The sequence below is a fragment of the Humulus lupulus genome, chromosome 3 (genome assembly GCF_963169125.1).
Source record: "Humulus lupulus chromosome 3, drHumLupu1.1, whole genome shotgun sequence".
Taxonomy (NCBI): Eukaryota; Viridiplantae; Streptophyta; class Magnoliopsida; order Rosales; family Cannabaceae; genus Humulus; species Humulus lupulus.
This window is the reverse complement of record NC_084795.1, coordinates 10,425,206-10,442,494: the sequence shown is the minus strand read 5'-3', so window position 1 is coordinate 10,442,494 and position 17,289 is coordinate 10,425,206. Positions and strand designations below refer to the sequence as shown.

Genomic DNA, 17,289 nt, shown 5'->3' with positions numbered 1-17,289 from the left:
TTGCCTCCTACATACTTGAGCAATCTATCATTTCTAGTGATGGCATTAGTGCCTCCTAGCTTGTATTTTTTTTTTTTTATCTTAGTTGATGGCATTAGTGCCTCCTAAGTTTTATTATTATTATCATTATTATTATTAGTGTTGGTTGATGGCATTAGTGCCTCCTCATTTTTATTTTTTGTTAATCATTTAGTTGATGGCATAAGTGCCTCCTAATTTTTATATAACTATTTACTATTGCTATTGTCATTTTTTTTTTCTTAATTATCGCATTTAGTTAGTTGTAATTTTATTGTTTAAGAAAATACTTGAAAAAAAAAAAAACTAAAAAACAAAGCTTGTTCTTTCAACATAAGCAACTTTTGCTTAAAGGAAATTTGGCAAAGTTCTCATCCACGCTTATTAATTAACCTCGGGGAGTTGTTATTAAGTTGTGAGTAAGTGGAATCAAATAGGCTTGGGAACAAGTTAAACCAAAAATTAAAATATATATATTTATAAATTTTATAATCTCTTCTTGTTATAAGTATGCTCTGTGGTTGCAGTTCTAACTGATCTTCCACATCAGAAATTTGTTTTCTTGTGATTATTTGTGTTACTTTGTGAAATTTGTGACATTGTATGCATCAGTGGCATCGTAATTCAAAAAATCGTTTGGTGAAAAAATTAGTGTCTTTACGTGAAATTGAAAGTGTTTTTGAAAATTTAAGCATAATGGAACAAGAACCTAATGTTGTGCAAGAAAAAACTCTTCTTGAATATTTTTCACCTATTTCATCTAATGTTCCATCATGCATTGTTTTGCCCACTACTAATGCCACTCATTTTGAACTTAAACCATCAATCATTCAATTGTTACCATCATTTTATGGTTTAGAAAGAGAGGATCCATACATGCATGTAAAAGACTTTTTGGAAATTTGCTCAACCTTTTGTTTTCAAAAATTTTCAGATGAGTCGGTTAAACTTAGGTTGTTTCCTTTTTCTTTAAAAGATAGAGCCAAATCTTGGTTAAACTCACTTCCAACTGGAACCATCACTACTTGGGATCAGCTTTTTAATAAATTTCTTGCTAAATTTTTCCCCATGTCCAAAACTGATAGTTTAAGAAGAGAAATCTCCGAATTTTATCAAAAAGATAACGAAGAATTTTATGAATGTTGGGAAAGATTTAAAGATTTATTATTAAAATGTCCCCACCATGGTTTTGAAAAATGGAGACTTGTGAAATATTTTTATGATGGTTTAACCCCTTCAAATCGACAAATGATTCAATCTATGCATACCGGAAAATTTTTAAAACTGCAAGGGCAAGAGGCTTGGGACGCTCTTGAAGAATTGTCTGTTAATTCACAACAATGGAATTTCTCTAAGCCTAGGTCTAGAGCCAACCCTTCACAAAAAAGAGAAGGAAAATATGAAATAAAAGAAGAAAGTGATTTAAGAACATCATTTGATAAATTAGCAAGAAAAGTAGAAGCCTTAGTAATAAGTCAATCTATGAATTCTCATGTGCAACCTAAAAAAGATGTTTGTTCTTTATGTGCTAGTTCATGTCATAATGCTCAATCATGTCCTTCTTTTGTTGAAACATTTTCTGAAGAGGCTAATGCTTTACATTCATATGGAAAACCTTCTTCTGATAGCCCATTTTCCAACACATACAATCCAAATTGGAGAAACCATCCTAATTTTTCCTGGAGACAAAACCAACCACAAATGAATCAAGGAAACCAATTCCACATGCCAAATCCAAATCATGCCCAACCAAGTCAACCTTACCCTCCACAAAGAAAACCTTCCTTAGAAGACACCTTACAACAATTCATGCAATCCATCCAACAAATCTTACAAAATCAGTCTCAATCCATTGCCAAACTCGAGACACAATTGGGTCAACTTGCTAATGCTGTAACTGAGAGAGAAAAAGGAAGATTTCCTAGCCAACCCATCCCAAATCCTAAAGGCCAATATGAAATAGGAGCCCCTAGTCATAAAGAAGAAGCTAAGTCTATTTCAACTCTTAGGTCCGGAAAACAAATTGTCAAACCCGATTACATACCTCAAGTTGAAAAAGACCAAAGCCAACCTCAAAGTTCCAACATAAATGACCTTTCAAAAGATGATGCTCAAATCCTTCCTTCCATCCCAAAAGCTCATTTTCCACAAAGATTAATTCCACTCAAGAAAGGCAATCAATATAGTGACATCTTAGAAGTTTTCAAACAAGTAAGCATCAACATTCCTTTCTTAAATGCCATTAAACAAATTCCTGCCTATTCTAAATTCTTAAAAGACCTTTGCACTGTTAAAAGAAACACAAATGTTCCAAAAAAGGCGTTTTTAACTGAACAAGTTAGCTCCATAATTCAACATAAAAGCCTTGTGAAATATAAAGATCCCAGTTGTCCAACAATTTCATGCATCATTGGCGATCATTTCATTAACAAAGCTTCTGTGAATTTAGGAGCTAGTGTGAATTTACTGCCTTATTCTGTGTATAAGCAACTTGGTCTAGGAGAATTAAAACCAACTTCTATAACACTTCAATTAGCCGATCGTTCAGTGAAAATCCCTAGAGGTGATGTGGACAAATATGTTGAAATGAACGTGATGACAATAACAATAAAGAACACAAGAATTTATAGTGGTTCGGCCCCAAAATCTGGTAATAACCTACGTCCACTTGAGTTGTTATTGATATAAGATTCAAATGAGTGATCAAAGAACTATGGTTCAATGAGTTTCACCAACCTCTGAAGAACAAATACAATATATCAAATGCGATAGCTCTAATCTCAGATAATTAGAAAGCCAAAAGTCCCTTCCTTGAACTATCTTTCTCTATTTATAGGCTCAAGGAGGATTACATTAATTTGTTATAGATATGATTTCCTAAATAATCGGATACTCAGGAAATCATGGGAGATAATCTCGGGATTGACCAAGATCTTTATAAAATTATCTTGAAATGTGCGGAGTGTATGACCAGTCTAGTCGTAGGAAAACTCAACCGTTATGTATGCAACATCTCACCGGTCGATAGTCGAACAGAATTTTGTCAGGTGTCAGCCACGTGTTAAGAATTACTTGCCACGTCATCCGTGCCTGTTTTTTGGATAACAATTACATTTTCAAGATGTAATCTAAATCTTTAATTACATTTTCAAGATGTAATCTTATTATCTTTAATTACATTTTCAAGATGTAATCTAATTATCTTTAATTAGATTTTCAAAGTGTAATCTAATTATCTATAATTACATTTTAAAGATGTAATCTAATTATCTTTGATTACATCTTCAAGATGTAATCTTATTATCTTTAATTACATCTTCAAAATGTAATCAAATCATCTTTAATTACATCTTCAAAATATAATCAAATTATTTTTAATTACATTTATTTGATAAAGCAATTTATTATTTAATAATGTAATTAGAATTTGATAAAATCTAATATATTTTTTTTATCAACCAAAATATACAATACATGTGTCCCAAATGAAAAAATTTCAAATGCAAAATACCATAATAAAAGTTTATGCTTAGAAATAATGTCTAATGAGTCTAATAAAAGGGAAATTGTAACATTTCTCCAATACTATCTCCTTATTAATTGCAAGCATCCAATTCTCGTGTCGCTATCTTCATCACCTAAATAGCGTAGAGAAAAAAATTCAATAAGAAAACAAAACTCATGTTATTATCATAAGCATATCAGTTGGTTGTTATTTTTCTAAAAACAAATTGGCAACATAACATTCATATTTCAATAAATCCTATATTTTGAAACTTGCTATTAAATCTCAGATTTTATAATATATATGTACCAGATCTTACCCCCACAAAGAAAAAAAAAATTAAAGAGAAAATACAAAAAATTTATAAGTTATGTCTCTCGTTTTACAATGAGGACATAGCTATATATATAGTTATTGAATAAAATTTATTTAAAATTTGTGATAGAAACCCATATAGCAATATACCCTTCTTCCTTTGTATTTCTCCTGTGTTTTAGCTATTATCAGTCAAAACTCAAAACAAGTTTTTAAAATGTTTGTCACTATATTAGAATCATGCTATCTCTTTGGCTTGGCAGTAAGGTTGGCACAAGCTAAGTTGAAGCACAGTTCCTGTGATGCTCCTGGGATGATTCTCAATGGTTGGAAGACAAATTTAGCTCTGTTACACTAGACAATGTAAACATTCATCGATGAAGAATCAAGCTTTGCACTCTCTTTTATTTATAGAGGCTACAAGCATAAACACGAACCACGACATAACTACTCATAATGATCAACCCAAACCTTCAATTATATTGAAACATACTATACAGGGCATTAATCAGTATTATTCATCAACTATTAAAATGAGAATAATAACAAATTAATTATTATGAATGCTTTGAGCAACCTGTAGTGATCTAATCTCATCTAATTGGAGAGCATTGATACTAAACAAATGTTGATAATTAAAGAATATCTGAAACTAAAGAATAAAAAACTTAAAAGTAAATAATAACACTAATCAATATCCTTATAAGAATGTGAAATAGAATATCACCTATAATAGTAGAACCTTTAAGGTTGGCCACACTTTAAAATTGCAACACCGTTTCTTTTAGTAATTTAATCCAGCCCTGAAACCACATCAATTTATCATAAAACAATGATAAATAAACTAAGAACTTTTGATATTGAAAAACACAAATAAAATTTTACAGCTGTACAAGACTTACTGATCATTTCATGACAATCTGTTTTAAAACTTATCTATATAATGCACATGTAAGACATGAATTATACTAAGGAAAACATACAGATAAAAGTACTAACCACTCAATGATGATAAGGCAACCACTACTCCACATCTGCCTATTCACCATAGAACCCAAACATTATGCTTATAGTAATAATTAATAGTACTACAATGATAAATAATCACATATGAATTTTGAGAACACCAGTGAGTTTATAGTAATAATTAATATACTACTTTGTTAATGCTTATAGTAACTTACAGCTCCTCTGCCACCAATGGGCATGGTGTGTACAAATAACAGCATCATAAGCCCCAGCTGCTAATGCAGCATTTCTGACTGCGTTTAACTCAAATTTAGCATCAGTTGAAAACTTGTTCACAGCAACAACAACATTTACACCATAAGATTTTGTGTTTGCTATATGCCTGGCCAAATTCACACAACCTGCTTCAACTAGACCAACATTCTCTGTCAAGTAGGCATGGTCCAGGGGCATCCCAGGAACAACTGCTGGACCACCACCATGCATTTTCAAAGCTTAGAGCTTCTTTTCGTTTTGATCTAGCCAAGAAGATTGCCACTGTTTATCGTACAAAGTAGCTTCCTCAGCTAGCTTTTTAAAGTAATCAAAATCTTTGGTTCTCCTAAATATAATTACACGAATGACTGTGGTAAAGAGCCCCACTTTGCATATAGTTTGGCCATACTCTCCTATGAATAGTATTTACTTTTATATCAATGAGTGGGGATGCTTTGATAGGCATGCCATGTACATGAATGTTCATGATAGCGAACAGCCCATAAGGTATCCTATTATACCATCAATAGCCTGAGGGCGCCAATTTAGGCAGGACATGCTGTATTGAATGTTAAATTAAATGATATTTAAGAGTTGTACTAAGATGTTGCACAGTGGTCTCCTGTACTAGGTGCTTACTACTATCTTCAGCTTTCACATTCATTTGACTCGTATATGGTCTTGTGTTTTGGATTAGTGGGTCTCGTCTCAACAAAAGTATATGCAATAACAAGAAACTACCATAATATGAACCCCAAATCACACATTCACACACAGTTACTTGAGCTGGGTGATTAATAAGATGGTCTTATTGTCTTATTGCATAAAATAAATCGGATTGCCAGTAACTACAGCTAATATTACAGTACGCATAAACATACATAATGGTTAAGTTTGTATTGGCATAATGACTGAAATGACCTCACCTTTCCCCTTGCAGTCCGGGTGCTGCAAGCCCCCTACAGAATGTGGCTACAGCTACGTAAATGAGACAATATGGACGCCTGGAGGATTGGCGGGGACTAGTGCCGACTGCACCAGATGGAGCAATGATCGAGCTCAACTTTGCTTTGGTTGTGACTCTTGCAAAGCTGGTGTCCTCGGCAGCATCAAGAAGAGCTGGAGGAAAGTCTCTGTCATTAACATTGGGGTGCTTATTCTCCTAGTCATTTTTTATGTCATTGGCTGTGCAACTTTCCGGAACAATTGCCGTATAGACAATGAAGAATCCACCGGCGAAACTCGTATGACAAAAACACAACCTAGTAGGATTCATTTTTAACTTTGTGACTGAAAAAGAATGATGTTTGGGAACTTTTGTCTAATCCGTACCAGGTTTTGGCAATCAATTTATAGGGGTGGTATGATGTAATGTTATGTAACGATCATGTCAATGACTTGAAATCAAAACCGTTGAATTAGTTTGTCTTCTTTTTTACATTATTGGTCATGACATGATTTTCCAGTCTTGTCTGTATAGCTATGTATGTTGTATAAGTTACATTTGGATAACTAAAGATTTGGAAATGTCAATTAGTGTTTTGAAAATTCAAATCTTTGTACGATACTGGCTTTTAAGTTTGTCCCATGTCAATTTTTCTTTATATATATATATATATATATATATATAAGTTCATTAAAAAGTAAAATATTGGACAGAAAAATGAGAGAATCTGAATTTTGGTTTAATTTGAGAGCAGGACAGGTCATTTATCGAGAATAAATCAGTCAATTACAGTTTACTAAAACAGAAACGAATATTCCTGAAAGTGTAAATTATGTTCACAAACTTACATTTGTGTTAAATATGATGGGCATATTGCATAACTGCCTAACTTCATGCTTCCTCAACATGTGGTGTCTCTAAAACTTTAGAAGGGACCTGAATACTGAAATTATTTCCATAAGCAAAGAATGAGCAACTGAGTAATTTATGTTTCCACATGTGAAAAGAAAAAAGTCAAATATATCTTTATAGACCTCACAGAAAATCAAAGACAAAAGAGTAATAACTCTTACTTGGTTTCATCTTCAGCTACTGTACAGCTGCTAGTTTCATTTTTAACTACCATGTGAACTTCACGGCATCTTTCTGGAAGCCATCTTGTGATTGTGTACTCATAAACAGTGAATTTTTCCACGCATGACGAAGAGATAGCATCAGCACCATTTCTACTGACATTAAGGACTAACAATGTCTTGACAACACCACTACAAAGCCGAGTGGTGCAATGAATATCAGACCACGTCCTCAACCTTGAGTTTCCATCCCCGCAACCTTTTTCTTCTTTTGGTGATAAAACAAGCACAGCAAACTCAGAATGAATCAGAGCTGGATGGTGACGATAGGCGACAAAGTCCACACCGTACCTAACCCCAGACATCACAACCCAATTCTTCATTCGAAGATGAGAATAAGCTTTGTAAAAATCAGGGAAAGTCTCTTTCTTGGATTTCATGTAAAGCCATAGCTCTTCACCATTCATCAAGCGTTTGTTTTCATCAACTATCATGAGGCACTTGAGAGAATAGTGAAGGTAAAAGGCCTCTTCCATGCCCAGCTGAAACCATTGCTTTTCTTTTTCAGCTGTAGTAATGGGTACACCAAAGCAAGAGCAATTAAGGAGATCGGCTTCTTGTGCTTCTGCACCGAGAAAAACATTGCAGCCACAAAGTAATCCTTGAGCCTCTGATTTGATTAGAGAAGATTGAAGTTGTAACACTATTTTCGACATGGGGTCGGCAAGAGCTTTGGCTTCTGACCCCTTTCCTTTCCATCTTGGACCCATTAAACCTATTCCAATACCAAATAGCAAGAATTCTTTAGATATGCCTGACACATCTGGCAATGTGAAAATAGCCAATTTAGATTTATTCTTCCCTATCAAAAAGAAGGGTTCATTTTGAATTCGACAAGGCAATAGAGCATCCAATTTAAATAATAAAAGAATTATTATTTGTATCTAAAATTTAAACAATGGAGTGAGCACGAGGGAAAAGGAAAAACAACAATGCTTGATAAGTTGGTTTCTTTTGAATACATAACATGATAAATACTATAACATAATAATTTAAAATACAAGATGGAATTTCATTGAATAATTAGTCTGCATTATAACATTGAAGTAACTTAATTGAAACTGAGGTCACAACAACCAATAAAATTGTTTTAAACAGTAACATCCTGATATTTATTTTAATGTAGTTCTGTTATAAGAAAGACAATAAATCATAGAAAACATCACATAACATAGACAAGACCTTAAATAAGCATATCAGCATGTAAATTTGATTTAGCAAGCTGTACATACACAAGAAAATGGAATTACCCACAAATCATTGGGTGTCTTTGGATTTGTAATGTTAAGTAAGCCTAATCACACTATGAACAAATAATTATTTTTTTAAAACAAATACAGGTTGTTGAGGAATTTAATCAAACAGTTTATATGCACACAATTTTTAAAAAGAGCATAGTAACCAAATACAGGAGAAGAAAGAACATGATTCATGTACATATACATACAGATACATATACAGGTAGAGACAAAGAGAAAGAATACTCTTACAGATGAAGTGTCGACGGCGCCGTTCTTGGGTGTGCGCGACGACAAACGGTGGCGGATTGGAGGTGCATCAACGCTAGATCGTTCTTTATAATGCGTTGTTGAGGTGCATAGTAACACAAGGGAAAACAAATCAGTTTTCCTTTTTTTCTAAAAAAAAATGTAATGTAAATTATCTAATTTTTTGTTTTTTTTTTGGGAAAATTTGGGCTAAAATACTAAAACTTTACTTTACAGGTATTTTATCAGCAAATTTCTTTTATTTATTTTTTAGAAAATAAAAATAATTTTAGGATTTAATTTTTAATTTTATTTTAATACTGATTTATTTTTTATTTTAACTAAAATAGATTTTTAATGTATTTTTTCATTTTAAAATCAATTAAAATATAATTTAGTTTTGCTATAAAAATTGTTAACACTGCTTTTCGTCAACTTAAATAGTACAACAATTAAACAAATGAAAACTTGAGCAAATGAACAAAGAGGAAGACAAGAAGATTTTTACGTGATTCAGCAGTTAACTCTGTCTAGTCCACGAGTCTGTGTTATTAAGACTGGAGAGTTTTCTGGAAACTTTTCAAAGAAGAGTTGCCCAGAGTTTTCTCTCAAGAAATCAGAATTCGGTCATTTACAAATGGTGATTCCTTCTCTATTTATAGTGAAGGTTGCAATATTCATTTCCACATATTTCAGGAAGATATTCTGTAAATTAATTGAAATAATAATATTAAATGCATTATCTCCTATATACACAGAAACGTCACATGAAGATCGGGAACGGATAACAAATTAAATGGTATCAATTAAATATTGGGATTTTGCAACAACCAACATGTTCACACGTAATTGGTTATTCCAGATGATTCATCAAATCTTTCGAGATCAGCAATTGGCATTGAGTCTATCGAGACCATGAGTCAACCTCGAGCTTGCCACCTAACCTGTGCTATGCTCAGGACAAATAGATGCTGACGAGGCTAGAACATCCAAGCATGCACTTCCCGAGCTCAAGCTGTCTTGCTCGAAGGCAATTGGTGAAAAATATACTCAAGTGTCAAGCCACTACGAGCTCAGAGAATACTCGAGGCTACACATCCTCGAGATCGTTGTTTGCCTTAGAGAGGTTTAACGGTTGGACCATATGATAACCGCATGAATTTTCGAGCTCACACCTGACAAGCCCAGTTTTCGGGGTCATAATTTCTCATCTCAAAATTTGGGTGTAACATTTTGCCCCGTCAAAAGTTATCAGTTCGAATCCCATTAGAAGGAAACTTTTGAACTGCCCTTCTTAGAAATTGTACCATCATCTGTACTCGATTGTAGACACGCGTCAGCCAGGTATTGGATGGTCAGAGTACTTGAGTGCCTTTTACATCACACACACGTCCATCCGCCTGCCAACTTTATGGCACCACTTTCTCATTTGTCCCTAGCCATATGATCAGATATCAAAATTGGCCAAGGGTCCAGATCATTCCGTCGCTTGGTATCCTTTGGGGCCTATAAATACACCATCGTCTTCCTCATTTCAATTTTACGTTTTGAGTTTTCAGAGAAAAGAAAAGTACAAGGAAAACCATAGCATAAAAACTTCGATCCTTGCATGTTTTCCAAGCTGAGGAAGCAAAATACTGCTGGTCTATTTGACTCCGTGAAATCGTTTTTGTAACCTCTCCTTCGGTCTTCGATTTCTTTGTATCCACCATCTACATTGTGTAAGTATCTGCTCTTGACCCCTTATATTCGTGTTTATACTTTGTTTTTTCCATGCATGTTTTACGTTGTTGCACTTAGGCACATTTACTAGTATTGCACTAGAATGCATTGGTCAATACTGTATAATTTTTAGGCTCTTCTGTTGTTACGGATTTTTCAAACCCAGAGTTTGCATGAATGATGCAAATTTGGCTCTTTTACTGGGTTATCTTAATTTCGAGTATCATATCGTGTAGACCAAGAAACTGGGTATAGAATTAGGGTTTTCAAATTGCACGTTTCCCAAAAATATCACTTTTAGAGTAACCGCCAACTTTTTTCCCTAAAAATCTGGGATTTTCCAAAATAAATCTGCCTTTCCCTCTTTATGTGGAATACACGCTCCAATCTCGATCTCATTCTTTTTATCGAGCTCGTTCCATAGCCTCGATCATTCGAGCTTAGGCCGTCTTGATTTTCATTCTTAATCTCTTGTTCGTCTAGCCCTCACCCTTTTGTTATCTTGCTAGATGTCGCAGAACTCGGAAGAGAGGTGGGGGTCAAAATTTACCATTCCTTAATCACCGGCACCTCCGAGTCCAAAGTCACCTTTTACTAGGAACCAACACTTGATACGGGAGCACTAACTTAAGTGCGAGCAAGAAGACACCCAAGCTCATTTCCGACGCCAAATTGACGAGGTTGAGGAGAGAAAAAGGAAAAAATTCAGGGTCGCAATCTATCCAGACCCGGACCCCGAGCCCAGACCGATCCCTCTCGACCTTACTCTTAAAGTGACGGTCGCATTCAAACCGGGCGAGCTCAAATTTTCACTGATGGAAGATCCATCAAATCCCCCATCTACCTCGATCTCTTCACTAGGGCAGATCTCTGATATCTTGGCCCTTCACGGAATTGGACTATCAGGCTCGCTGAGGTGTCGAGCTCCAACCTCCCACGAACGAAGCTGTCGCGCCCCGGGAGATGGTAATCCCACCAGTAAGCTAAAATATGCAGCTTCGGGCCAAGAACATATGAGGGAAGGGGCCTTATTTCCCTTGAAGTCCTTGCGTACTTTTTGCTTGGTTTTAAATTGAGGTTTTCATTAAATATTTGTTGCAAAGCTTGCTCCAAGTAACACTTGTGATTAATACTAAAAATTAATTCGATCATGATTAAGTAGTAGTATTATCTAACTAACTGTTCCACTGAGGACTACTATAAATAGGCAGTCTTATTGAGCATTGTAACACTAAGTGTATAGAGTTGCTCTTATATGTTGTAAAAGTTGTAGGCAATCTTTGTGTGAAATAGGGATGGCAAAAAAACCCGGCGGATCGGGGCGGGTCGGAGCCCCGACCCGACGGGGTGCCCCTGATCCGAATATAACCAGGGCAATAGCGGGGCGGGTCGAGATCCGATCCGACCCGCTAGCAATTGAAGCGGGTCGGATCACGACCCGACCCGGTTGTTGTTGTTTTTTTGTAATCATTTAAAAAAAAAAACTAATTACTACCACTATTTAGGGTGATCAATGATCTAAATATATATATATGTATATATATATATAAATAAGACAGTATATTTAAGAGGGATAGAAGAGAAAATTGATGTTTTGCTTTGAAGTATAGTAATTTTTTTTTTTTTTTTAGTATGCAAGACCATTTATAAAAAAAATTAGGTAGCTCATTTATGTCTAGTATGAGAGATTTTTTTTGCCATTTATTTTTATATTGTAACATATTTTAAAAAATTAGTCTTTATTTTATTAAAGAAAAAGAAAATAAAAAAAAATCTTACTGGGTCGGGTCTGACCCGCTCCATCACATCCGGGGCGGGGCGGGTCGAGGCATAAGCTTAACGGATCGGGTCGGATCCGGGGCGGGGCGGGGCCAACCCGCCCCATTTACATCCCTAGTGTGAAACCATAATAATTCCTAGTTCAAAACTACTTGGATTATCATTACATCTTCAGTATTATATTATCATTACATCTTTTTAGATGCTTGAGTATTTTATTTAAATTTCATCAAATATATAAAGTTTTATTAAATTTCAAGCATGGTCAATTTCAAGCCTTTATATTAGTAATACATCAAATAAAATCTTAATCTTTCTCGTACAGTCTAAGGAATCTTCCCATTGCAGCTTTTGATTGGAGTCAAAAGCTCTTTGTAAATTTACTTGGCAGAACAAGAGATTATGGGCCTGTTTGGCATTGTTTTCTGTTTTTTGTTTTCAAAATTTTGTTCTCAGAAATGAGAACAGAAAACTGTTTTTGTAGTTTTCAAAAAATAAGAGTTGTTTGGTTAATGTTTTCTAAAAACAATTTTTTTAGTTTTATTTTTTTAAAAATCTTAAATAAAAAATTAACAAATATATTTACAAAGAGAAAAATATTTTAAAAATTTATAATAAATAATGAGATAAAATAATTTGAAACAAAAAATGATGAAAAATAAGAAATAAAGTTAGGAAAAAAAAATTGAGAACAACAGAAAACAACTTTTTGTTGTTCTCAAAATTTTCTGTTTTTTGTAACTTTGTTTTTAAAAATTATTTTCTGAAAATAATGTCAAACACCCCTACTTGTTTTCAAAAAACACTTTTTAGCTTTTAAAAACAAAAAACAGTTTTTTAGTTAAGGTATCAAACACCCTCTATATTACTAGTTTTATGTTTTGGCTTTTGATTGGAGTAAAAAGCTCTTTGTAACCATACATTTACAACACTTCTTTTATACTCTGAATGTTTTTATAGTGTGATATATATTTTTCTTATTACTTAATCAAATCTTATTATAGCGGAACCTCTCACCTAGATTACACATTCAACCATAAATTGGTTTAAAGAGTCTGATTCAAACTTTAATTAACAAAAGAAAACTTTTTGCTACAACCAAAGTGAAATTACAGAGAAAAATGTTTCAGTCTTAGTTGTTGTAAGCTTAAAACCTGGTACATATCACATATATATATATATATATACATATACAAATCTTAAGTTAGTTGTTAGAGAGCAACAACCAACAAGTTTGGCTACCCGAAAACATAGAAGGTAACTTAATTATTAGAGATTAAAATCAGGTAATAAGAGAAAAGATTACTCACGGAAACAACTACTCCAGCAGTATAATCAACAGGTAACTTAATGGAAGCATTGAAATACCCATGAAGGTAGAGATCATGAGACACAAATCCAGAGTTAGACCCACCAAGCCATTTTCACACCTCGGTAAAGAAAACCAAATCAGAACCTCAAAATAAACAACATAGAAAAAAAATACAGACCTCGTTATGGTCTCCTTTCTTGTACCTGTGTTATCAATCCATGGCTATGAAATTGATAAATCCCCAAATAAGAAAACCTAGGAGAGAGACTGAGAGCCCACGAGAGAGAACCCATATGAGAGAGAACCCAGGTGAAAGAGAGAACTTGCGAGCCAGAGGTTGATTGCTGAACTGAAGAAGATGAAGAAGTGAAGAGAATTTGCTTTACTTGTTTACATTACTGAAGAAGATGAGACCCAACCCAATAGTCGATAAACGTTTTTTTAAAAAAAAAAAAGCTACCGGGGCGGGTCACGACCCTCACCCGCCCTGCAATAATTACTACCGGATCGGGGCAGAGACCCGCCCCGCATTTCGACCCGCTTAATCCGGATCAGAATCTTCCCGTCGGATCGGAGCTCCGACCCGCCCCGTTCAACCGGATCATTTTGACATTCCTAGTTTAGATTTATGTTGTGAGAAAAAGAGAGAACTGAGAAAGTGCTTTTGAGTTTCAATTCAAGTCTTAATAATACCACTGAGAAGCTCAGGATCTCTTTAGCCATGCCCACCAAGGTATGATGGAGGTCAGAAAGAGAACTGGGTCTTCATTTGTAGATGCTTCTGGAAATAGTTCAAGAAACCTCCTCCGTTTTGCTTCTGTAATAAAATCCACACCCAAATAATTCTCTTAAATTAATGTTTGTTCTAATGTTTTTGTACCAAAAACAAATAACATACATAAACCAAAACAAGATTTAGAGTTCACCTGCCACAATGCAGGGTGTAACATATTATTGGCTGAATTTGGAAGAAGAGAGAATACGTACGTAGTTAAGTTGCATGAATACATTTTCACATGTACCACCAGGTTTCAGATTCCATCCCATAGATGAGGAACTTGTGGATTACTACCTTAGAAAAAATATTACTTCTAAAAGAATAGATCTTGATGTCATCAAAGATGTTGATCTTTACAAGATTGAGCCATGGGATCTTCAAGGTAGTATATACGTAATAATTTCATCATCTTATATATATATATATATGTACGTACAACTTATTAACTAGAATATATATATATATATAAATTGATATTGTATATATGCAGAATTGTGTAAAATAGGAAGTGAAGAGCGAAATGAATTGTACTTTTTTAGCCACAAAGATAAGAAATACCCAACGGGAACACGCACAAATAGAGCAACGAAGGCAGGTTTCTGGAAAGCAACAGGAAGAGACAAGGCCATATATGCTAGGCATAGCCTGATTGGGATGAGAAAGACTTTGGTTTTTTATAAAGGCTGAGCCCCTAATGGTCAGAAGTTATACTGGATCATGCATGAGTATCGACTTGAAACCAACGAAAATGGAACTTCTCAGGCATGTCCTCTCTCTCTCTCTCTTTCTCTCTCTCTCTCTCTCTCTCTAAATACAAGTATAATATATGAAATGTTAGCTGTAGTGTGCTTTGCTCCCGAAGACTTTGCAGCTCTGGGTTGATGAGGCTGTTGTTTCTTAGTGACATGGTTTGAGTTGCATGCTCTTTGTAAGGAAGTAGATATGGAAATGGAAGCCATGATTCTTCCAAAGGATAGCTCCTAATCTGGTTCTTTGGTTTTCTATTCTCACTTGCAAATTGCATTGATTGAGCTTATGGGATAGAAAGTAGGGAGCAAGCCCCATGCTTCCAAATTTAAAAAGTTTATCTTCCTCTTCCCGTGGCTTGCCAGTAAAGATATGGGCAAGTTCTTATTTGTTAACCAATTCGCTTCATTTTATTTTTTGAAAGTTCTGAAAAATCGAAGAAAAAATAAACAAATAAAAGGCTGCAGAGTGGTATCTCAACTCTACTAAGAACACTTCCACTACATGCACAAATAAAAGGGTGCAGAGTGGTATCCAGATAGATATATAACATCACCTCACATCTCATCTCCTATACACATAAATGATTGTCTTTCTAATCTCCTCTGTTTATAATAAAGAGTCCAATATGACACAATTAGCAATCTGTTTTTAATGCTTGTGTCTTTGTCACATATACATGATTTGGATCATAGATTAGCAAAACAAAAACAAGTATAATGTTTGCAATTTCAATAACTAGTTGGCCGATCAACTACCATAGCTCCTAAAAAAAACAAGAGGACGCAAGCTTTTGTAGGGAATCATAATATGGCTCTGAAAAATAAAATAACGGTAATTCATAGAGGCACAAGTACATGATTAGAGTGGGCAGAATGGATCATACATCATCTTGATAATCTATACACACCCCATAAAAAAAGCTGATTAAAAAAAGGTATAATAATAACTCAATTTACTCATATATCTCACTGAAGCATTCCATGAAATAGTTATTATGCATATGTTAAGCACACCATATCACATAAAAAGCTGATGAAACTGAAATATGATTATAAGAAAACAGAGCTTGAACAAGGCAATGTAACAAGACAGAGTACAAAAATTATTGATTCAAATCAAATTATATTACTGCTCAAATAAAAAAAAATACTCAAACCACAATATCAATAGCCTACTCATTTTTATTCTGAAACACACCATATCACATATTATTATTATCATATTTGCAATGATAAAACTAATGAAACAAAATCAATGATTCAGTGATAAACAAAACAGAAAGAGAATTTGAAGGAAAGATGATAAGTAGAGTGATAATTAGGGTTATAATTGGGAAAAAATATGAATGGAGATCGCAAAAGTGAAGATTCGAAGTACATACCCATGCCGATGAGAGCTTGAGATTGAGAGAGTGATCGACAGAAATCGAAGAGAGTGACTGGAGAAATGGAAGAGAGAGACAGAGATGGAGAGAGAGACAAAATGGAATGTAAGTGTTCTACCATTTTTCCCAAATGAGACCTTGTTTTATTTTAATTTTTAAAAGAAATATCAAACGTTAGTATTATTATTATTTTTTTGACAAATATATCAAGGTTATTACTAAATAATAAACATATATTAATACGAGTTAGTTACGTTTTTTAAAACATGTTATTATTTAATGTAATTAAATTGTAAAATTCTTGAGAGAATTTCAATATTTAGGAATGAATAATGCTCAGCTCTGACTGAGGTTTTATTTCATTATAGAGGAATGATATGTGCACTTAAAATATGTATTCAAATATTACACACAGTGACATGTTACTGTTTTTTAAAATAGTGGGTCTCAATTTTAATAAATATGATTGGCTAAAATAAACTGCCACATCATTATGTGTAATATTTTAATATATATTTTGAGTTCACATGTCAATACTGTTCTTTATATATAGGCAATTTACAAAATACCGGAAACTAATGAGCTCATTACATGTGGTCTAGGAAAAAAGAAAAATCATAACTGAAATATTCTATAACAACCTCTATAACAGCTGTGATGGGACCAAAGAATATTCAAGAACAAGCATTGAGTGATTGTAGCCTGCCGTGCAGGTGATATCATTTCTACATTGTTGATATTGTGTCTTGACATTAATAAAGTAAAGCATAAAATTTTTTGCCGTCTTATGTGTGTGTAAGGTCAGATTTGACCTTGGTGTCTAACTTGTGTGCTGAGTATGACCATGTGGTAATCAATTTTCATAACTTTGTACTAACCATACATGGTGATTGACTTTAATGCACTACTAGAGAAGAACTCTATGTTTTCATGGGC

The 17,289-nt window shown here is 34.0% G+C and overlaps 2 protein-coding genes, 1 non-coding gene and 1 pseudogene across 10 annotated transcripts; 2 read left to right on the top strand and 2 right to left on the bottom strand.

Annotated features, from left to right (window-relative positions):
* Window positions 1-1,101: 1,101 nt before the first annotated feature.
* On the bottom strand, window positions 1,102-1,208 carry LOC133827989 (small nucleolar RNA R71). The gene has a single exon (XR_009890635.1). It is a non-coding gene; the product is annotated as a small nucleolar RNA R71 (small nucleolar RNA).
* A 3,362-nt stretch (window positions 1,209-4,570) lies between these two features.
* LOC133822057 (tRNA-splicing endonuclease subunit Sen2-1-like) lies at window positions 4,571-16,507 on the bottom strand. 8 transcript variants are annotated; one of them, XR_009887799.1, is made up of 6 exons: window positions 16,351-16,507; window positions 7,082-7,856; window positions 6,857-6,951; window positions 5,023-5,100; window positions 4,838-4,876; window positions 4,571-4,641 (listed from the first exon to the last, which is right to left on the bottom strand). XR_009887799.1 is itself a non-coding variant. In XM_062254263.1 (5 exons), exons 4-5 carry the CDS (start codon window positions 7,849-7,851, stop codon window positions 6,900-6,902), a joined length of 822 nt encoding a protein of 273 aa, XP_062110247.1. In that variant the 5' UTR covers window positions 7,852-7,856; window positions 8,632-8,714; window positions 13,440-13,559; window positions 13,645-13,861; the 3' UTR covers window positions 6,727-6,899. The 8 variants fall into 8 exon arrangements, 5 of the variants coding, with proteins under 5 accessions (XP_062110246.1, XP_062110247.1, XP_062110249.1 ...); XR_009887800.1 differs by having other exon boundaries at window positions 4,838-4,872; XR_009887798.1 differs by lacking the exon at window positions 5,023-5,100.
* LOC133823628 (tetraspanin-3-like) lies at window positions 5,970-6,344 on the top strand. Its single transcript, XM_062256488.1, has one exon. The coding sequence runs from the start codon at window positions 5,970-5,972 to the stop codon at window positions 6,342-6,344; it is 375 nt and encodes a 124-aa protein (XP_062112472.1).
* LOC133822061 (NAC domain-containing protein 7-like) lies at window positions 14,442-15,321 on the top strand (annotated as a pseudogene).
* Window positions 16,508-17,289: the final 782 nt, after the last annotated feature.

Excerpts from the sequence above, each read along its gene's own strand:
- LOC133823628 (XM_062256488.1), top strand. The coding sequence starts at position 5,970 with ATGACTGAAATGACCTCACCTTTCCCCTTGCAGTCCGGGTGCTGCAAG.
- LOC133822057 (XM_062254262.1), bottom strand. The coding sequence starts at position 16,474 with ATGGTAGAACACTTACATTCCATTTTGTCTCTCTCTCCATCTCTGTCT. Across the intron at positions 7,857-16,350 it reads TCAAGCTCTCATCGGCATGG|GTTTAATGGGTCCAAGATGG; the intron begins GTATGTACTTCG and ends GTATTGGAATAG. Across the intron at positions 6,952-7,081 it reads GTAGCTGAAGATGAAACCAA|TATTCAGGTCCCTTCTAAAG; the intron begins GTAAGAGTTATT and ends AAATAATTTCAG.